The sequence below is a fragment of the Callionymus lyra genome, chromosome 2 (genome assembly GCF_982586985.1).
Source record: "Callionymus lyra chromosome 2, fCalLyr1.hap1.1, whole genome shotgun sequence".
Lineage (NCBI taxonomy): Eukaryota > Metazoa > Chordata > Actinopteri > Syngnathiformes > Callionymidae > Callionymus > Callionymus lyra.
Genome location: NC_141819.1, coordinates 19,363,378 through 19,385,282, shown reverse-complemented (window position 1 = coordinate 19,385,282; position 21,905 = coordinate 19,363,378). Strand labels below are relative to the sequence as shown.

The following is a 21,905-nucleotide window of genomic DNA, read 5'->3' as shown; positions in this document are numbered from 1 at the left end:
ACAGCGGGCGTCCTGCAGACAAACACTCCTGAACTAAATTCATTTGTCACATTTGCAGCCGAGCTCACACACACAGAGCAGTGTTATCACACAGACACACGCCTTCATATTAAAACATTTTTAATATTCATTTCAGACATTTGAGGGTAAAAAAATATCAAAGTTTTCTTTTCTCTTTTTTTTTATACATAAAAACAAGTTCATCCATTCAAGATACACTAAGAAGAATAAATTATATCATTTTCCTTATTGACGATTAAATACTGATGTTTTCATCTGGTATCAACTGGGTTGACACGGGAGGCAAAAGTCATCACGAGGAGGTACGAAATACTGACACGAGTCTGTTTACCTGGTTAATTTAACCTGGTTAGACCGATTAGTCAACACAGTAGTTTAAACACTGAACCAGGTTAAAGTCCTGTAGTAAAGTGGCACCAGAATCATGGAGGTCTGTGCAGGTGTGGTCTGACCCCGGGGGTGAGAGGGGAAGGTAGGGGGGTGGGGGAGAGGGTCCGGAGCAGGTCCAGTACTGAGAGCTGGACTGGAATGACTCCAGGATCTGAACCACAGTGAGAAACAGACCTGATAAGGAACTTCGTCACAGAGGAGTTAAACCAACACAGTAGGACAAGGGTGTCAAACTCAATCATGCAGGGGCCAAAATCTTTGAACAAGGCTACATTTATCTTACATTTCCCGAAACTGTTTGTGAGAGGAAGTATGAGTCTGATTTAAGTATAACCCCTGTTATCTCATCTTATCTTAAACACTGGCATCTTTATAGGTCACCGTATATTCTACTTTAATTCGAGCTAACAGTACCGTGGTCCACATAACACGAGTGAGTTTGACAGCCCTGTACAACTTATTAAACCTGATTTATTTGACGACACTCACCGGAGCTTGTTAGGACCAGAGGATGAAGGCAAGGGAGAAAAACAGAAAGAGGAAAAGAAACTGTCGGGGAAAAAAACAAAGAAAAACATTGATTTTTTTAAAAAAAACACTTTAAAAACACACAGGGATCACAAACCTTCTCCTCCAGTTCCTTAATCTGTCGTTTCTGGGCGTCGAGCATCTCCTCCAGGTCCTTGTTCCTCTACACAAGTAGACATTTGTTCGTTAACAACAGAGGTGAAGCCGCACACCTACACCTGTAGTACCTGCTGAGTCAGCAGGAGCAGCTGCATCCTTTCATGGAGAATCTGAGCGTCACGCTCGCGCAGCTCACACATGACCGACCGCCTCCACTGATCCACCGACTCCCTCAGGTGCTCCCTCTGCTGGTCGGTCAGAACGTCCGCCAGTCGACGTTCCTCCCCCTTCAGGCCGTCGCTCCTGGAGACCTCCTCCAGCTGAAGGGCCTCGAACAACATGGCTTCCAGCTCCAGGATCCTCTGAAGGAGTTGAAAGATGGTTCAGAAGTAAAAAACCTGGATCTGGGAGCGAGAGTCTCCAAACCTTGTGAGCCTCATCCATCATCTGCTTCCTGTAGTCCAGCTCCTCATCCAAATATCCCTTTTGCTTCCTGAACAGGTCCTGGAAGAGTCTCCTCTGTCAGCACCAGGATGTTGACGCAACATGCGCCCCGTTAAACATACCTTCTCGCTCTCGATGTCCAACATCTTCTGCTGCAGAGATGACTTTGTCACCTCGACAGACTCCAGCCACTGATGGAAACAACACATCAGCTTCGCCCTCACGCTGGTCAGAGCTGGAGTCTTACCTTCTCTGCCAGAGTCAGCACGGTCCTGGCCTGGATCACCACCACCTGCTCGTCATTGGACAGATTCTACAAGAAAGATTTCAACGAATAAATAAAAACTAGGCTACCATATTTTTCGTACTATAGGCGCACGGGACTATAAGGCGTTTTAAGCACGATGGTAAGTTTAAGGCCAGTAAGTTAAACCAGAATTAACTGTTATTTCAAGGTCAAGATGACCCAAATGCCCCAAAACAAATGTGTTTGTGGTATCCCCACTGTATTAATTCAAACTACAAGGTGCACTGTCGTTGTCTCTGGATCAAGATGACCCAAATGCACAAAAATAAACGTGTTTGTGGTATCCCTTGTGTTGGCTTGGCTTCCAGAAACACACTTACGCTTAAACATTCAAAACAACACCCAATAAAATATATGCAGTGGTGGAGGTCGTTCACCTAGACCCAGAGATAACAAAAGGGATACCACAAACATATTTATTTTGGGTCCTTTAGGTCATCTTGACCCAGAGAAAACATAAGGGTTAATACATAAGGGTTTCTTAATATCTTAACTATTTCTTAATAGTAAGTTTTTGCATATGGATTTTGTATTCTATTGTTATTGTTATGTGGTTTTTAAATGTGACTTTTTACAACATGGCCAGGGGACTACAGACGAAAACTAGCCTTTTGGCTAATACTTGCTTTTTTAACCATGTGTTTTATGAAATTCGGTGTCCCCTTTTAAATTAACTAATAATATTAAGCATATATAATGATAAAAACATAAGAACAATAAGCACATCATAAGCACACGTATAAAACAAATAAACATAGCATGACATTTATAAACCAGTGAAAAAAATAACGCAAATACAGGAAGTAAAAATGGAGACAAAGAAAAAGGAAAATTATGAAAAACAAGCTTAATGCATTCAAAAAAAAGGAAACATAATGGCAACAAAAACATGAAGATAAGAAATAAAAATGAAACTTACAGCATTGTCTCCAAGAATGTCCAACTTCTTCATCAGCTGACTAATGACGACGTCCTGAGAAAACAAGAGTTGTGCTGTGATGACTTGACTTTGATGGACGTCCAGAACTGGATACTTTTTTATTGTTAACGTTCATCTGGATTTATATTTTCATATGGATGGAAGACTTCAGGTACTTACAGCCACACCTTCTTCCTCACAGAATATCTGCAGTGGACTGAGACCTTCAGGGAAATTGAGCGGGAAGTTCAAACTGGGCGAGCGACGCTCCCTCTCCTGTGGACAGGAAGTACAGGTGTGATGGAGAGAGTCATTTCATTGGTGCTCGTCTCGCACTGATGTTTGAAAGCGTCACCTCCAGCTCCAAGATCCTGAACTCCAGCAACTCGTTCTGGTCTCTCAGGTCCTGCATCTCGTCTCTCAGTCGCAGCTCATCACCTTCCACCTGCCTCAACTGTAGGAGACAACGTTAACATTACTTTTACTGACAAGTTAGTTCAAAACAAAACCTTTTCCAGCAGCTGATGATTCTTTTGATAGAGTAGATGTTTCTCCTTGACCCACTGGACGTCCTGTTAAGACAGTTAACCCCTCTCGTCAGGTGCCTGTGTGTGTGTCTATGTGTGTGTGTTGTCCCACCCGTCCTTGTTGGTTCAGTTCTGACTCCAGATCTGCGACTCTAGTTTCATAGCTGCTGATTTCATCCAGAAGCTGCTGCCTTGTCTGTAATAAAACCCTCCAGTCCGTCAGTGCCTTGCTCATTTACACTGGATTTACAACAGGACAAGTCAGGGTTTAAATCACCTTGATCTCTTTCTCGGCGTCGTACTCGCCGCCGCTGCTCTCGGTCAGCAGAGCGTAGGCTCGCTGGAGGGCCTGGTACTCCTGAGTCAGCTGGCGATACCGGAGATCTCCCTCCTCGTGGACCTGAGACAGAATCATGTGACCTAGTCTGCAAGAGAGCGTCACTACAAGTGTGTGTGTTCACCTCCTCAGGCTCGGTGTCAGGAGTTCTGTCGGTGTGGATAGACAAAGAAGACGCATCAGAGTCCACGGACGCTTCTTCATCGTAGCCGAAGAACGTTTCTACCACCTGCACGTGAGCACAACACACACACACACACACACACACACACACACACACACACACACACACACACACACACACCCTCGTCATTATACATGCACTGATGAACAAGTGTGTGTTTTGAGGATTCTCACTCTGGATCTGAACGTCCTCCTCCTAAAGGTTTCCGTACGTCGCGCTCTAAACATCACGTCTCTTTCCTGAAAGACACAAGATTTCACTGCCGAGTATAAAAGACAGAAGTAAATACATGGTTTAAATGTAAGTGAGGCTTGAAATTACAAATGTTAATAGAAACAAAAATGAACAAAAACGCAGATGTGCATGAAAAAACCCTAGACTTTTTGGAATATACTCTAAATGCAGGGTAAATATAAATATATATATAAATACAGATTTAAATAAAGAAATATAAATACAGAATAAAGAAAATATCACAATTCAATACAAAAAACATAAATACAGAATTAAAAAGAAAATACAAGAATTAAATACAAACAATGTAAATGAAGAATTAAGAAAATATCTGAAGTAAACAGAAAAATGTAAATAAAGAATTAAACACGAAACATGAGAATTAAATTCAATATATATTTATCTAAAAATAATAATAATAATAAAAAAATATATATTAAAAAAAGGAAAAATGTAAATACAGAAAAGAAAATATCAGAATTAAAAAGAAAATATAAATACATAATTTAACAATAGATATGAGAATAAAATAGATCCAAATAGAAATTATATAAATATAGAATTAAAAAGAAAATAACAAGTACAAATTTGTTTAAAAAAACTAAAAAAAACTGAATTGAATTGAATTAAACAAAATATAAATTCATAATTAAAAAGTAAAATATCACATTAAAAAAATCTAAACATAGACTAGATATTATTGAAGCATTTCTTTAGTAACTAGAACGTGCAGTATTCATATTGTTTTGAATACTCACAATGACGTGTTTGACGTATCCTGTCGTCTCCAGAGCCTGAAACAACATTTCAGTCTATTTATAAACAATAAACAAAAGTAAATTAAGAGAATTCTGAAAAAAACATTCATAAAACAAACTGAAGGTATATTTATAGTTTGAGTGCAAGAGATGAACATTAGTAGCAGTCGACAAGTTAGATGCGGAGAGTGGAAGTACTACTTGCAGTCGTGGAGGTTATCACAGGGAATAGTGAGCGTTAGTGTGAAGATCTCGACCAAGTAAAGAAAGGTTCAATTGCTCCTCACCTCCTGTCATTTTCAGGGTCTCCCTAAAAGTTTCTTGTGAGTTCAAATCTGGTCGTCAGAGGGAAGAATTTTGTCTCCTGCACATTCACAAAACCTTCTTCGTCAGATGACTTTACCGTGAGGATTGTGAGAAGAATATGAACGGAGGTAAGAACTTCTAAAAAGAGCCACTAAATCCCTAGAAGACGTCGTGTTGTTGTAACCATGGCAACGTTTTCACCACAGCCCTGAGAGTTGGATTAGTTCCTGCAACTGCATTGAACCCTTGAGCCAGACGTGCTTCAGAAACATCACCAACTTTAACTGAATATCAAAGAATATAAAGTTGCATCATGAACTAAAAGTACCTCATAGATATAAATACTTCAAACACCTAAGATTAGAAGTAGCTACTCATGGGCTTGTTTAGTAGTGGCAGTAATGATGGAGGTATTATCAAAGTAACTGTGTCGAGGTAGTAGTTAAGCACATTTACCTTTGACAGGTTCTCTATCACTTGTTGCTGCTCATGAACCTGAAGGCGTAAAAACTCCATCTCTTCTTCGTCATGACTGTAACCGTGGTAACTGCTGCTTTGACTGTAGCCATGGTAAGAGCTGCTGTGGCTGCGGTCCAGGTCGTTCAGAGAGCAGGGTCTCCTCTGTGGACATCGCAGAAGTGGGTCGGTTAGTCACTCCAAGATCAGCCCAGAGCTCGTCACAGTTTTTTAACAGCAGCGGTCGGGATCTGTCAATCATGATTGTGAAGCGGTTCAGGCTTAAAAGTTTAAAAGTTACCATAGTTACCAGCTTTTCCTGCGTGATAGAACGCAGCCTGTTGTCGAGGCGACGAAGTTCCACTGACAAATCCTCATTTTTCCTGGTTAGGCGCTTGTTTTTGTCCAAAAGTGGGAGAAACTGACTCTCTGTCTCTCGAAGCCGCTTCAGCTGAAATAAACAAACGCAACAAATACTAAAACTTAAATCTTTTTTGTTTCAGTGAATATAAATGCAGAATTAAATATAAAAGCTTAATTAAATATAAATTATAAATTCAGTATTAAATATAAACTTATAAATGCAGTATTAAACATAAAATTATAAATGTAGTATCAAATATTTAAAAAAATGCAGAATTTTAAATAAACATATGAATGCAGAATTCAACATAAAATGTAAATGCATAATTTAATATAAAATAAAAATAAAAATAAAATGTAAAATATTAATTTAGAATTAAATATAAAAATATAAATTCAATTTTAATTAAACATATGAATTCAGGATAAAATATAAATTCAGAATTTTACATAAAATATAAGTGCAAAATAAAATGAATGAAAAAAAAAATTCTGAATTAAATATAAAATAGTGAAAGCAGGATATAAACAAAAATATATAAAAGCAGGAATGAAGAAATAAGTGTCATTAAACGTAAAGATAAAAACAAATTATTAAATAAAAAATCTAAGACAGAATTAAATACAGAAATAATAAATACATAGATTACTAAAAAAAATTCAGATAGAATGAATTAAAGAAAAAAGAAATCTAAAGGCAAGACTGATACTTTCTTCAGGCCTAGGTTAAGGTCATCAATGGTGTAGGAAGACATAATATTACTGTTGATTTTGAGCGTGTGTTTGAGCATTACCAGCTCGTTGCGTTCCTCTGACAGCAAAGAATTTCGATCCTCCAGTTTCCTGATGACCGAAGTGAGCTCAGCGATTTTCAGCTGAAACCTGCGAGTGTCACGATCCTCCTGCGACTTCACACACAAAAAAAACCAAAACAGACTCTTAAAAAAAACGTGCGCTTCACATTCTATCCATCATTGTTGGCAGTATTAGTCAGGACAATGACAACGGCCCTCTTTTTTTTTATTTTTTTAGTAAACAGCTCAATGGAGGGTCAGTAGAACATGAAGGAAGACAGGAAGGCGAGGGGCTTACAATGTGAAGAAGACTATGGGGGGAGGGGTTGGGGGCGTGTCCGTGCAGGTGCAGCCCCGCCCTCTGAGCGTCTCTCAGGGCTGCTATTTGCTGCTCGGCTGCCTGAGTCTGCAACTGGAGGCGGTGGGCGTGTCCAGCCTGAAGACCCAGGGCCTTGTCCAGCACACTGACCGCTCGGTCCTTCAGCTTGATCTCATCCATCTGACACACAGGTGAGAGGGAGTGGGGGGTGAGGTGGGGCTCAGGTTGAGGTGGTGTTTTTTTTTAGTTTTATTAGAGTGAGGGGTTCATGAGAACATGATAGCATGAAGGGGGGGGGGGGGGTCCACACACAGCAGGTGACAGAGTCGACTGATGATGGTGGTCACGCGGGGTCTAGATCCACAGGCGAGTCTTACCAGTCGCCGGATTTCTTTCTCACTGTCCCTTTTGGTTCTGTTCAGCTCCTCCTGGTGCTGGTGGTGGGCGGATCTGAGCTCGGCGGCTCGGGCCAGACACGACTGCTGGGAGGCTGCCAGGGCTTCCTCCGCCGACCTCCTGGCCACCCTTTGCTCCTGGACCTCCTGCTGCAGCCGAGTACGATCCACCTCCCAGTTCTTCCTCGTCTCCTCCACCTCGGTCAGCAGGCTGGTCCGGGCCTGTCGGGTTTTTTCCCCAGAGAGTTTCAGAGGAGCGCGGGCGGGAAGGCGAGCAGGAAACGGGAGGATTTTACCTTGTCGCTGGACAGATCCCTCACCGTGACCACGAGTCCGTTCAGACGCTGGATCTCGGTGTCTTTGATCTTGATGACCCTCATCAGCTCCGTCTCGTGCTGCCGCAGCAGGGTTTCTCTGGTCACGGCCATATCCCGCTGCTTCTCCTCGTGAAGTTTGGTCTTCAGGTCGGTGATGGCCACGGTGGCCCGGTGGTGTTCGGCCCTGAGCTCCTGTTGCTTCTCCCGCTCCAGGCGACTCACCTGCGAGCACACAACACAAAACACGTCAACACCTTCCCGCCCGTCTCCTCCTTCGAATCTTCTCGTTGCCTCACCTTGTTCTTCTCCAGCTGAAGTTCTATCTGGATCTCGGTCAGTTTGGCCCGCAGCTCCTCGTTGGCAGTTTGAAGGGTCGCCATGGCGTCAGACCGTTCCCCTTTGCCCCGCCCACCTGCCGCTCGCTTTGACATCCCCACCTTCAGCGGAGAACTCCGTCCCTCGAGAACTGTCACAGGACTGTTACATTCAGAACTCGCAAGCGCTCAAGTCAATGTTAGCGTTAGACTTGTTATATTCAGGCTAATAATTTAAAGTAAGTCAATAAGTAAGGTTTATTTGTGAAGCAAGCGCAACTAATGTAAAAACCCAACTCTCATGACTCCCTCACATGTTTTAAATGTTGAGGTTTTCCTCTAAAAGATGTAGTAAGTCTCTCATCATGAATATGTTTTGAATTTAATACTTTATAAAGTTCTCCTCTGTCTAAAATCCTGACAAAGGAGAGGTTACGAGAGCATCATGATGTAATAATGGCTTCACTTCTCATCCAGCCAGCTGTAATCACACCCTGCTTTGTTTATACAAGGAGTTGCTTGGGAGAGAAGACTTCCGAGATTATTGAAAAACCTTGGGTCTTGACCAATCACAGCCGAGTGGGCGTGATTATAAAGAAGAAGAAATGTTCTAACATAAATATTTAAATGAAAAGAGAGTGTAGTACAAACAGACACAAACTGACTGAGTACAATAGAGTCCAAGATCTATTTAAGACACACTTGAATAAACACATTAGTTGCCATTTAAGAGGTACTTGTGTAGTGTTTACTTTAAGAAGCACTAGTAAAATACTTGTTGTGTCATAACTCTTGAATTTACACAATAATAAAAGCGGTATTACCCTGACAGTACGGTGTGTTGGCAGTACACGTGAGTTGTGTGTTTGCTATAACTATAACCAGTGATATCCTGAGTATAAATAAGTATTATTATTATTATTATTAATAATAATACACAGGCAGCACCTCCCAGTCGAAAATAACCATGCCTAGCATCAGCCCATATACTGGAGTGACAAGTACACACAGCAGCACACACGTCTGTCCACATGTCAGACACACACACCCACACACATCTTAAGCAGCAGTGACACACTCAGGTGACACACACACACACACACACTTAGCGTCAGCTCAAACTTCAACGTGTGTACCTGCGTGTCAAACTATCTAATCGACTACATGCTACATGTCTGGCAACGTCCTACCTCCATGTGTCATGTGTGCATGTTGTATGACGAGCAGATATAAGTCCACAGAGTGTGTGTGTGTGTGAGTGTGTGTGTTGGTACCGATGCTGCTAGCTTCCCTGCATCCTCCTCACCTCGAACCTCCCCCTTCTCCGGCCAGCATCTCGTGAGAGCGCCCTCTGCTGGAGCCTCCTGCACATCACAACGATCCTCGACACCCCGCGTTAAGTATTATTGCGGTTTTAATCAATATTATTATTTTAGTTTAATCGATATCAATGTAAAATGTAAAAAATGTGCACAGTTTATTATAAGTACAATTGTTAATAATTAGGGCAATTCTGATTTCAAGATCGGAACCAAAAATAGACACGTCGTTTTTTTACGGGTTGACAAAGTATACAGTGAATAAACCTTGTTTTTTATTTTTCATTTCGTGTTGCAGTAAAGCTAAAAATAATACTGATGGAGGAGTCACGTGACCAGGGAACGCGGAATCAGCCGATGACTCAGTAAACAGACGTGCACGCGCAGCTGTAACAAATTGCATGAGTTGTCATCCGCCATATAACACGAAGAAGAAGAAAATGCGACCAGTAGACGAGATGGATTAAAATGAAGTCCAGGTATGTTCCAGACACGGTTCACGAAATTATACTTATTTAGAATTAGTTTTTTTTTTTTTGGTTTAAAAAAATAATAATCTAAAACCTGTTTTTAAAGACGGACAAAGATATGATCTTAAGAAAATAAATCAAATTGGATGTGTGGCTCAGAAAAACACGAGTAAAACGACAAACAAAAACAGATGATTTGTTTAAAACACTGAATTTCTTAGTTTAAAAAAATCCGTGTTTCTTAAATGTTTTTAGAAAGTTCACAAATTAAACTAGTGATATAAAGAGAGATCGCAACTTTAATTCACTTTTAATTTATTATCACTGAGCACGTACTATAATTTAATCCATTTTGGATATTATTTAAAGAAAGAAAAATGGCTTTATTAAGTTAAAAGAACAGCATTTGTAATAAAAAAAAATACAAAAGAAGTTGATATTAAATGGAGATTTCACCGTCCCATTCTATCCTCCCATCCCAGGATGTTCTAACAGCATCGGTGAGGACGATCTGTCCCGCGAGTTTCGTTCTGTGATGGATGGTTCCTCGCCACGACTTGAGGAGCTGTTGTCCATTTGTCTCCAAAGAATCTCCATCGAAGACACTTGTCTTGCCACTGAAATTGGTGGGTGTCTTAAGATGTCGTCCAGCATTAGAAACCTGACCTCGGCCAAAAAAAAGTTGACCAGGTTTTGCTCTTTTGCCAGAACTTTTGGAAGTTTTGAAGAATCTAGAGCAAGTGAGGAAGCGCTGGTTACACGCAGAGACCGAGTTGAAGGAGTACAAGGAGCTACTGGTGAAGTCGGATGTTGGGAAAGCCGCCCTGGAGGTCAAACTGAAACATGCCCGCAATCAGTTGGACGTGGAGATGAAAAGGCGTTACAAGATGGAGGCGGATTATAAATACCTGGTAGGTAAACTTCAACGACTAACATGAGCCTGTGAGTTCACAAATGTACTATTCTGCAGCAGCGACAGATGCAGCTGATGTGCGACATCTTGGTCAACGACACCAAGTCGAGCGCGTGTCTGAACGACGAGCAGAAGTCGCTCATCGCCACCTTTGAACAACGGGGGGCAAATGTGACCCTGTCTCGGAACAACAAACGGTGATTATAATGCAGCAGACTTCCCCATATCCTGTGGCCATAATCTAAACATGACCCTGGTTGCTAGGCCAACAAAACTGACTTTAAATTTGTAACTACTGTATTTTCAGACTGTCGGCCATTGATGAGTCTTCTTTCCTGTCCCACTCCGACATTAGCTACGACCGCACTGACGACGACATGGTTAGGTTTTGAAGCTTTCAACCATTTCATCATGCATGCAGTATATAGAGCTATAGTGTGTGTGTGTGCGCATCAGTGATGGCTGGCCCTTAGAGGGCGCTAGGGCGCCGCCTTTCTGACGATTTTTTTTAATATTTAATTTTGTTATTTATTCTTTTAGTTTTAAAATAATCATCAACAGTGATGAGTCTGTATGTTTGTAGAATTATTCTCACTGATAAACTATATTTGCATTAATTCACACGCTAGTAATCTTGGTTTGCATCGTCATATCCTGTCTATCTGGGGTGGTTGCTTTGAGAATAGCCCGTCGGTAACATCACGTATCGGTAACTCGGCCAATCACACATCGCTGAAAAAGTGACGTAGAAGTGCCATCTTCAAGTATGATTTTGGGCGCTGGAAAAAGGTTGCAATATATGAGGGTTACTTCCTCACAGTGAGTTTACTAGTCACTTTAATTTACCCATTTTGGTGACTTATTAGTTTTTGAGAGAGAAAATGCTTAAAAAATTGTTTCTTTTTCTTCTTTGAACAGCCATTTCCTTCAACAAATCTGTAGGTGATCTTGTTTAGTTAAACACATAAGATCTTTCTTGGTCTTGTTCCAGGATCTTGACCAGACTGTGATCAAACCCCTGAGGTCAAGAGTCCGGGAGAAGAGGGTTTGTAGATCGTTTGTTTCCCTTGTGTCCACCTGAAGTTGAACCCCCCTCGACTGGATGTCTGCAGCGGTCCTCGATGGGAGTACCTGTCAGCACGATGATGGGAAAACGAGGACGAGTACGAACCTTCTCTCCCGATCTGTCGGACAGGAGGACTTTGGACAAGGTTACCGATCAAAAGTCAAGGTTCATAATCTGCAGAAAATTGAAACGAGAGGTGTGTCCCGTAGGAGATTGAGACTATTGTCAAGACGACTGTCAGGACTCCTGAAACGGGGCAGATGATCCACATGGTTGTTGGTGTCACTCAAGAGACCCCTGAACCTAGTGTGATTGAGGAGCGGCCACTTTCTGTCGGCAGTGAAGGTGAAGATATCAGCACTAACTTTTCAAACTTAAAATACCTGAGTGGGCTCTATTTTTTTTCAGCTACAGAGCAAACGTCTGTTTGGTCTCCCATTACTGAAGCTGTTATTGAAGTAGAAATACAAAAACTTCCAGAGACGCTCCAAACCAAAGACAGTTATCCAGCTCGAAAACATGTTTTCTCATCTAAAACGGTACAGATTTACTGTCCCACGAACTTGAGCGCCCCCCGCTGACCTGCTGGACCGTGTGTCCCTCTTCAGGTCATTTGGCCGGAGACCTGCTCGCCCTGTGGTAAAAGGATTCGCTTCGGCAAGATCGTGGTCAAGTGCAGGAACTGTCGCGTGGTCACTCATCCAGAGTGCACGGCGAAGTGTGGCAGCTGTTCCGCCGGAGAAGGTCCGGCCCAGTCTGTTACCCTGGAGGGTTTCCCTCTGCTGGATCATCCCAGAGTTCCTCTGCTGGTCGTCGAATGCGTGAGGGAGATCGAGAGGCGGGGCCTTACTGAGGTGACCCACTTGGCTAGTACCTCGAGTCTCGACCACACGTGTCGAACTCAAAGCTCAGGGGGTCAAATCCTTCCCTGCGAAGTCATTTTATGTGGCTCTTCGGCTGGTTGACCCTCATTTAAGACTAGTTTTCATGTTGATATTGTGACGTTTAACCCTCGTGTTATCTCTGGGTCGGGAAAAAAAAGTGTCAGACATTTCTGGAAGCCAGGGAGGTCGTTGACCTTGACCCAGAGACGACACAAAGGACACTGCAAAACATTTGTTTTTGGGGCACTTTGACCCCGAGATAAGACTCTAGTTAAATGATTTAAGGTAAGATGAGTATTATAGATTACGAATGTCAACAATTGTGTAGTCTTGTTGTGAGTCTTCTTAAAGGATTGAGACTTGTCTAAGGTGGACAAATTGATTAATTAGAATGAAAGAACTATATCATAATAAGACTCATACTTCTTGGTAAATTTAAATTTTATTCGGCATCTAAAGGATTTTGGCCTCTTGTGTGATTGAGTTTGACTCCACTGCTGTCGACGCATCTTTTGGAATCATCTGAAATGAAATGGTCTCAATCATTTAAAGTTGCTGCCACACACCAAGAGCTATTGTTTTATGCACAAGTTCTCTTTATTCTCACCTATGAAACGTTGCATCTACGTGTTTGATGGGCATTGTAGTGTTTTCTTTGGCTCCAAGAGGGGGCTGTATCGTGTCCCTGGTGGTGAACAGCAGGTGAGGGAGTTGCGTGGACAATTCCTGCGTGGAAAGGTGTCCCTGCAGCTCAATAAGGTGATGGACATCCACGCCATCTGTGGACTGCTCAAGGACTTTCTCAGGAAGCTGAGTGAGCCTCTGGTCACCTTTCGGCTCCATCGCACCTTCATGGAAGCTTCTGGTATGTTGTCCTCCTGATCATGCAAGGGGTGTCCTTTCCAACTGATGTTCCTCTGGTCAGAGATGGATGAGTGCACCGGTATACCGGCCATTACCGGGGCTGTAGCGGACCTGCCGCGGGTCAACAGGGACACGCTCGCCTTTCTGATGATTCACTTCTACAGGTACGACTGATTCTCTTCGCTAGAGTTCTCAGAGGTTCCTATCGTGGATCGTGCACCGAACATGGCTGACAATTTTTATGTTTCAGGGTCATGGCAAGTCCTCCCTGTCAGATGGACCAAAAGAACCTGTCGCGTGTGTTCGGGCCGACCCTAGTGGGTCATGGGCTGCCAGAACCAACACCTTCCACAATCATGAAGGACACGAACATTCAACCAAAGGTTCGTAGCATCTGAGACTGACATGCTCACGGTTGTCGCTTTTATAATGATTTAACACTTGCAGGTAGTTTCTAGACTGCTGTCGCTAACAAACGAGTACTGGAAAAGGGTCCTGGACTACACTGACCCACAAGTGCCCCCCTCCGGTATCAAAACCAACCAGGGGGACAGCCAAGGTATTTTAAGCCACTTTTCATTCATGAGAACGTCTACTTGTATCCAGTTGCACTATATTGCAAATTATTATTATTTCTAGCTCGTTTCTTCAAACCGCTGACATCACCCGACCTGAATGTCTACCGCAACCCAGTCAGGAGAGGCTCCACAAGAGGTCGAGTCAGCACCAGACCTGTGTAAGTTTCTCTCAGTTCTAATAACCTACGACTCGACTGCTGGACTTTAAACTATCAAATCACTCACGCAGAGCTGTCAATTGCACATTTGCATCTATGTTTTAATTTTCTCCTTTTCTCCCGAAATTCACCTTATCTATGTCATTTTAAATTATTTAAAATGTCTTAACGCAATGGGCATGCAAGTAGTTTAAGAGTTCTCAAACTTTTTTGCAAAAACCTACACTGAGCCTGTTCCGAAACTTCTTCCGAACAAGATCGACACATCTTCAAATAATTGATGGAACCAGATGGTATTGGTTCTTTTGCTAAAAAGGTTGGAGAATTCCTTGAACTATATGCATTTTCAAAACCTTTCTATACACATTTTCACTTTTTATGAAATGAGCATCAGTTGTAAGAGGGCTGATGCTCAGAGAGTAAAGTGTTATTTTGATCTGCTTGAATAAAATGTGGGATTATTGGTTTTACAAATATTCATATAATGTTCTTGTGAAAAAAAAAAAAAACTGTCAAAAACTTATTGATCATGATGTGGGAATTCAAATGTTTTGGCCCTTGCCTCAATGGCCATGTTTTTGTTGTATTCAATTAATGTTGATTATTTTTTCCCCACTAGTTTCTATTTAAAATGATTGCCCTTTCAACTGGTGTTTGTTTACAGTGGACGAACGGAGGCACCAACGGACCTCGGACGAAGATTCTTTACATCTCCCAGCTGAGTCTGACTTTGTGTCTTTTTTCATGGATATCAAAGATGATTATATCGGTGCATAAAAGAATAAAATAAATGTTCTTGGATCTGTGTATGCGTTAATGAAATAGGGGCGTGAAACTGTAAATATGTGTGCTGTGGTCAACTGCACACAAGGACACATTTATTCAGTTTGGACTTTCAACACCTCAATAAACGTCATTAATGCAGTCAGTGAACACAACTGAAGGCAAGCCTGGGAAAAAAAATGTATTTTTCCATTTACTGGTTCAGTTTCTTTCCACTAAAAATACTTAATAGTCTGAAAACAAATTGAAAAAGAAAAAAAAAAAAAGGCGACATCCTCAACCACAGTGGACTGAGAGGAGGAGTAGGAAAAGGGGTGGGGGGAGGAAGGAGAAGGAAAAGGGGAGGAGGGGTGTGTTGGGAAAGAACGTGAGGAATTTATTTCCTGTTCTGCAACTCTAGTTTAAAAAAAGGACAGACTCTGGACACATGAGGAGCCAATACAGTGAGAGGTTTGTCTCTTTCAGGATCCTCGATCCTGGTCAGTCTCCGGCAGACTAGTGGTCCAGGACCACGTCTCGGAGCCTCAGGTCCAGAACTAACGGAACAGTACGGCAAAATGGCTGAGCCGCTGTTCAAGAGAACTTTTTCCAGGCTGCAGGGAAGAGAGAGGAGCTGCAGGAAGAGAGGTGACGCACTCTATATACACTCACACACTGCTGACAGGAAGTTAGGATGAATCATTAAAAGTGTTCTACGTAGTGGTTAGATGTGTAGCCAATAATCAAGGAGTAGTCTCGGTGTGTTTCCAAAGGTTTTCTCTGGGGACCTAAACTCCACAGAAAGATTAAAAAACTTGTGAATAAGAATGTGTGCATCTTGAGTTCTATCATGTTTTGTGTCCAGTTACATTACCATACTAAGTATCCTTATGACAAAAGTGCAGTGAAAACTCTTTGTTACAGATGTTCCAGTGGTGTCACAAGACCATCACTCGCTGTCTCCCCAAGGGAAACAAGTCACCATGGCAACAAAGCAGCGAAGCCAACAACATGGCTCTATGGCACCTCCTACTGTTCAGGATGCAATATCATCCAAACACGCCGCTAATGAATTGGCAAGTAGTTCAAAGCTGACCCAGGAACACCTTAGCACCCGGGAATACCGGCAGGGAAGCAGAGGGGATGAAGCTCCTTGTATCAGTCAGCGGAAACCTGTATCCCCACCAGGAGGTTCCTCTGGGGTTCCTCATGTTCCTGCTGGCACAAGGCTGCCCTGTCAGCGCACTTACCTGCAGAATCTGGACAGCAGCAGCAGATCTTGGGTTCTTTCTTCAGGAAAAACCATGAAGCCGTCACGTAGGACCAACGAGCCGCCATCAGACTCTGCCAGCAACATTTGGTACAACCCAATCCCAGAGGAGGAGGACCTCAGTGGTCCATGCGGAGAAGGTAGGACGTGGAGGAAGCTAGTCTCGGGAAAGGACGAACAGCAACTCAAGTCAAGTGGAGGGAAACATCTGAACATCAACCCTCATGATGAGATAACTATATCCAATCCAGGTACATTCATTTTTAAAATATCCCCTGAAACTGTCACGCCTGACGTTCTCACCTCTCTCTCTAAGAAACAAGTGTGTCTGAAGGTCTCACGTCACCCGGTACTGTCAGGAAGATCTCTATGAAGATGAAGAAACTGCCCGAGCTGCGTCGCAAACTCAGCTTCCGGTCTTCAACTCGCCGTCGTGGCAGCAAAAGAGGGAAAGAGGCTCCAACCAACCAGTGTGTGACGTCGTCGGCCGATCAGAACGTGATCAGCAGGTATCACCTGGACAGCTCCACGTGTCCACTGCCTCACTCGTCCCAGAGGTCGTCCACAAGTAAAGGAGGTACAAATCTAGATTCTCTCCTTCTCTCTTCATGAATTAAGTTGCATCAAATACACCTTTGGAACGTATGAACTTCTGCAACAGGTTATCTCAGCGATGGCGACTCACCGGAGCGTCTGCCGCTGCCCAAGGATCCTCCGTCTTCTTCTGACTTCACCTCCTTCCAGATGTATTTGGATTCAGACGTGGCACGATGCAACCGAAAGATTTCGGGTCTACTGACGGTTCATCTATTAGGGCTGGAGGACATGAAGAACAGCAGGTACACATGATAAAGATTCTTTAGATTGTAGATCTTGTTCTTTTCAGTTCTTCATCAACTGTTTCCTTCTCAATCAACATCCTTTTCATGTTGTTTTTGTTTGTCATTTTGGCCGAAGTATAGCCAGGAGAATACTCCCAGAACCATTTTAAAGCCATTGGTGAAAATCCACTTTTGAATTTTAAAAGACTATCACAAAAAAAAACATTTAAAAGTCACCACAAAAAAAAAATGATATGGATATGTCAAAGAAACAAACAAATGGTAAACCAATTCTTTTAAACTCAAAATGTATCTTGCTTTAAACGTTTTGGAGAACACCTACCCCACCTTTAATGACCTAATTTACCAAGTGATGTGGAAGTTGTGGAAGTGTGTTTCATCCTGGTCGATAAATCATGTTCTTTGTTGGTCCTTTTGGCAGTGGACTTGACAGACTTTTGATGACACTAGTTCTTCATTTAAACTTGTTTCAACTCCATTGTAGCATTTAAAAATGTTGGTTCTTCTTCCTTGAAACAACAGCATCATACAGTTCCATTTTATTCTTACCTTTGGAAGTAAATAAAGCCTGACATTGCAAACGTTACCCTCAAAATTAAAGTGCATGAAGTAGACCAGAAGTGTCAAATCCACAACACAAAAGCAGGCATGAGTGAGATTATGATCTTGTCTTTTCATTCTTGGATCTCATCTATTATTATTTTCTGTCTGTTCGTCCTTAATCTTGTCTGACTCTAATTGTTTTAATCTTATTGGTTTCCTTTCTTATCTTAAACTTTAGCATCTTTATGGGTCACCATAATAACATGAGCATTAAACTACTTTGATTTTGACCTGATTTGTAACCTGTTCCATTCGTTCGACACAACTAGTCGATAACCTTTAGATGTTTTGGGTTTAACTCATGAGTGTCTCGCGTAACACATTGTCTTTATGACTCAACAGGTCTGACATCAGTAAAGAAATATTTCTTGCCATCCAGATTGACGATGTCACCAGAGCAAGGACAGCTCCCCTCGGTCTCCGAGGACACACCCTGAACCTGAACCACACCTTTCACCTGGAGCTGGAGAGAGCCCAGATCCTCCGACTGGTCGTGCTCACTCCTGGTAAGACTGAGCTAAATTCAACAGCCACTTGTATACGAGTTCACCTTTATTTCTATCTAGCAGGTGGAGGATCTAAATCCAAGGGCACAGCCGCAGATTGTCCGCTTAAGAACAAAGTCTGTTGTCTGCGTGAGGTTTCCATCCCGCGAATGTTCAAAGGTTTGTTTCCCTTATTGATCAGTTTGATTGATCAATGAAGAATGACAATTAATTGTTGTTGGCAGGAAGTCGTGAACAACAAATCTTTGTCAAGTTGGAGCCTCAAGGACGTTTGTACATGAAGCTGTCCCTGCAGGAGACGTGGGACCCCCCGGTACACGAGAGCGAAGGCTTCATGCTCGCGATAGACCAACATTGACGTGTCGTTGTCTGAACAGATTCACAGCAAAGCTCGAGGACCTTCAAACGTCTTTGGTGCGGAGCTGTCTCATCTGGTGCTGAAGGAAGGTTCTACAGTTCCAGTTCCACTGCTGATCCAGAAGACTGTGAATGAAATAGAACGCCGAGGACTGAGGGTAAATTTGGATGACAAGAACAGAACTCTCTTACTCAAAGGCTACAACAATTATGTTGCATCTCAACGCACACAACCCTGGTTTATAGATTCTGACATTACAACCATATGACGGGATTAACAGAGCAAATGAATGAGAATGGAAACACTACACTTGAAAAGAAAGACCCTTTGATTCTAGAAACAATGTTTTTTTTAAGTAACTTCGAGTGTCTTGCATTTAGTCCTGTTATCAGGACTTTGGAATAACAAAATGTACCTGTGCTTCAAATTTACAGACTTCCATTTGGCTGATGTTGCATTGCTTTCTCATCTACTTCTGAACTTAAACATGTTGTATTTTGACTGGATTCACAGAACACCCATTAAAAACCAATCAAATCCATGTGTTTAACAAAACTATTTGGGTTATTAATTATTTGTTAAATTCTGACTAAATTAACTTAACTAAAACTAACTCAAATTAAAAATTGTTATAGCTCTACCCGCTCAGTTGTCCTATTTTATCTTTCTTTTATTCGTCTTTTTTTGCTAGTGTTTTGTGTCTGTCAAAACATTTTAAAAAGTATTTTTAAATAATATACAGTATTACGAATATTTTTGGTTTCCTTGTTAATTTCTCATCTCATAACATTTTTCTCTGCCTTCCTTTTCATTATATCTTGACGGACTCTCACAACAGTCCTGATGTGGCCCCTGAGGGACCTTGAATTATCCAGCCCTAGCCTGCGTTCTTGTCTTTCCCTGATCACCTGCAGTGATCATGAATCGTTAACATCTGGATTATAATTCTTAGCACGCTCTCGCAAATGTTTCTCGTTTGCCTGTTCAAGCACACTGAGAACAAGGTTGTATTGTTGTGACCCTCCAGGTGGTGGGACTCTACAGACTCTGCGGTTCTGCTGCGGTGAAGAAGGATCTCAGAGACTGCTTTGAGAAGGACAGCTCTGCTGTATTCTTAAGTGAAGACCTGTACCCGGACGTCAACGTTCTAACAGGTGACGCTTGCCAGAATGTCCAGTGGGCGTCTGGACTCACTCGTGTGTCTCCCCTCAGGAATATTGAAGGACTATCTACGAGAACTGCCATCGCCGCTCATCACCAGGACTCTGTACCAAGATGTCAAAAAGGAACTGGCTCTGCGGCATTCCTTTTCTCTCCCAGTCGTTCCCGATCACCTGCTGACTCGGAGGACCAAGGAGTTGCTGTCCTGCCTGCCGCCTCCGGAAAAAGTACAGACGTGGAATATTCCCTTTACTTCATGTCACATCACGTTGATGTTTGTTGTGGCTCTCAGGCGACCTTGTCTCTGCTGCTGGACCACCTCAGCCTTGTGGCGTCCTTCAGCGCCTTCAATCGAATGACTCACCAGAACCTCGCAGTCTGTTTTGGCCCGGTTCTTCTTACCCAGCCGGAGAACGTGTGGAGCGGCGGATCCGGCGGGAGGCGTTCGACAGCGAGGGGTCACCATGGTGACGTGGATTTTAACCAGCACATCGAAGTGTTGCACTATCTGCTCCAGCTGTGGCCAGGTGTGAGACAAAAATACAACTTTGCAATTTGAATTCTTTGTCTCACGTCGACACCTTTCGTCCACAGTACCTCCTCACAACTCTTCCGTAGGCCAACATCACCTGGGGGAGGGGGCGGTGGTCTCCAGACGAGGATGGGGTCCGGCCAGGCTGGAGAGTAAAGTGTCACATCGGTACGCTGGAGACTGGAGCGTCTGCGGTCGGAACGATCCGCCGCACGAGCACGACTACGACGAGGTGGCAGGAAGTAACAGCGACACGGGTAGATAATGCTCATAGTTCCCTGCTTCAATCATCTGACCTCGCATTCACACGTTTGTTGCCGTTCCAGAGAGTGAAGACGAGGACGAGGAGAATGTCCAGTCTAAAGAAGGGGAAGCAAGAGTTGAACATGTTGAAGGAGGAGGAGCAGGAGAAGGAATTTACTTGGAGGAGTTCGATGCTCCGTTCAACTGTCGCCTCAGTCTGAAGGACTTCGACAATCTGATCCACGATTTGGATCGAGAACTGACCAAGCACATCAAGATCTGTCTGTAGGAGCGACGGTGATACTGAAGATAATAATCATGACTTTCATTGTCATGACAACGTTTCGAAGAATGACAAAAATGAAGGATCCTTATATGGTCAGGAAGTGCTTCACGGTACAAACATGTTAATGTCGTCAGTATTATTGCTCTGATTTGCACTAAGATTAAATGTGTCAAATATCTAATGACTCATAATTTATATAAAATATAGGATTTTAAGATAATGATTGCATGTCGGTTTAAGACAGCCATGTCCAATGTTCGACCCGGGGGCCATTTGTGGCCCTTGAGCAGATTTTATTTGTCCCGAACTGTTTTGTTAAACCGAGGAATGTAAAATGCACAGAATTATAATAAAACTTTTTATGACAAGATCAAAATTCAAATTTGTTGATGGCAACTGTTAAATTCTGTTTTGTTGAACTGATTGAAGATGTTGCGTCAAGTTCACTTTTCCTCCCCGCTCGGTAAACGATAAAAAATGTGTCCCTTTGGAAAAAAAAAAAAGCTGAAAAAAAGCAGTTTTGTTTGTTTCCCTGTTCACGCAGAGGTTTCACCAAGTATCTAATGATTTTATATTATATTTAATATTACTATGAATTAACTACTGCAAAGTGAATGGTTGAACTATTTTATTCTTTTGTTAAAATCCTCAAGTTCCATCAATATAAGGTTAACTGTATCCAGTTAATAGTCTTGTTAATTTAATGTTGTTTACAAGTAAATAAGGCAACAGAACATCTGTTGGTCTGGTGATTTAATAGCCAAAGGCTCATCGTCGCCATCATGTGAGCTAACAGCTACACGTAGTTTGGTAACTTTGGTATTCTTGTTTTTTGTTGGAACACAGTATTTCTGGCTTTTGCTTGAGGTTTACTAAATCATGAAATCTAACAAACATAAGCAACTCTACAAATTTTATTTCCTGCCAATAACAATGTAGCAGTCAAGGATGTAAACTGCTTCACTAATTTGGCAAGTTGCATCCTGGGCAGTGTTTCAGTCCATCACATTGATATACAAGCATTATTTCGTCCATAAAGAATTAAGTTCCAACACAATAGTTTCACTATTCCATTTTG

At 42.4% G+C, this 21,905-nt stretch overlaps 3 protein-coding genes across 6 annotated transcripts; 2 read left to right on the top strand and 1 right to left on the bottom strand.

Annotated features, from left to right (window-relative positions):
- Positions 1-157: 157 nt before the first annotated feature.
- jakmip3 (Janus kinase and microtubule interacting protein 3) lies at positions 158-9,258 on the bottom strand. 3 transcript variants are annotated; one of them, XM_087783873.1, is made up of 24 exons: positions 9,203-9,258; positions 7,995-8,164; positions 7,678-7,920; positions 7,364-7,603; positions 6,966-7,166; positions 6,668-6,781; positions 5,812-5,961; positions 5,511-5,675; positions 4,749-4,784; positions 3,930-3,995; positions 3,697-3,801; positions 3,513-3,635; positions 3,348-3,431; positions 3,218-3,280; positions 3,064-3,162; positions 2,889-2,984; positions 2,709-2,762; positions 1,730-1,795; positions 1,605-1,673; positions 1,465-1,542; positions 1,167-1,400; positions 1,037-1,102; positions 901-960; positions 158-562 (listed from the first exon to the last, which is right to left on the bottom strand). In XM_087783873.1, the coding sequence occupies exons 1-23, from the start codon at positions 9,213-9,215 to the stop codon at positions 910-912; spliced, it is 2,586 nt and encodes an 861-aa protein (XP_087639999.1). In that variant the 5' UTR covers positions 9,216-9,258; the 3' UTR covers positions 158-562; positions 901-909. The 3 variants fall into 3 exon arrangements, with proteins under 3 accessions (XP_087639999.1, XP_087640000.1, XP_087640001.1); XM_087783874.1 differs by having other exon boundaries at positions 5,821-5,961; XM_087783875.1 differs by lacking the exon at positions 6,966-7,166 and having other exon boundaries at positions 9,203-9,257.
- A 1,066-nt stretch (positions 9,259-10,324) lies between these two features.
- Positions 10,325-15,065, top strand: LOC148085789 (rac GTPase-activating protein 1). Its single transcript, XM_087783872.1, has 15 exons — positions 10,325-10,427; positions 10,510-10,712; positions 10,772-10,911; positions 11,022-11,094; positions 11,706-11,759; positions 11,827-11,925; positions 11,990-12,125; positions 12,195-12,319; positions 12,389-12,634; positions 13,331-13,529; positions 13,590-13,692; positions 13,779-13,911; positions 13,976-14,087; positions 14,168-14,264; positions 14,929-15,065. Exons 1-15 carry the CDS (start codon positions 10,337-10,339, stop codon positions 14,984-14,986), a joined length of 1,869 nt encoding a protein of 622 aa, XP_087639998.1. The 5' UTR covers positions 10,325-10,336; the 3' UTR covers positions 14,987-15,065.
- A 235-nt stretch (positions 15,066-15,300) lies between these two features.
- On the top strand, positions 15,301-21,197 carry syde1 (synapse defective Rho GTPase homolog 1). Of its 2 annotated transcripts, none has more exons than XM_087783871.1 (13): positions 15,301-15,674; positions 15,951-16,547; positions 16,613-16,873; positions 16,958-17,135; positions 18,084-18,247; positions 18,311-18,406; positions 18,472-18,560; positions 18,625-18,762; positions 19,633-19,759; positions 19,818-19,993; positions 20,059-20,293; positions 20,361-20,555; positions 20,625-21,197. In XM_087783871.1, the coding sequence occupies exons 1-13, from the start codon at positions 15,605-15,607 to the stop codon at positions 20,828-20,830; spliced, it is 2,532 nt and encodes an 843-aa protein (XP_087639997.1). In that variant the 5' UTR covers positions 15,301-15,604; the 3' UTR covers positions 20,831-21,197. The 2 variants fall into 2 exon arrangements, with proteins under 2 accessions (XP_087639997.1, XP_087639996.1); XM_087783870.1 differs by having other exon boundaries at positions 18,308-18,406.
- Positions 21,198-21,905: the final 708 nt, after the last annotated feature.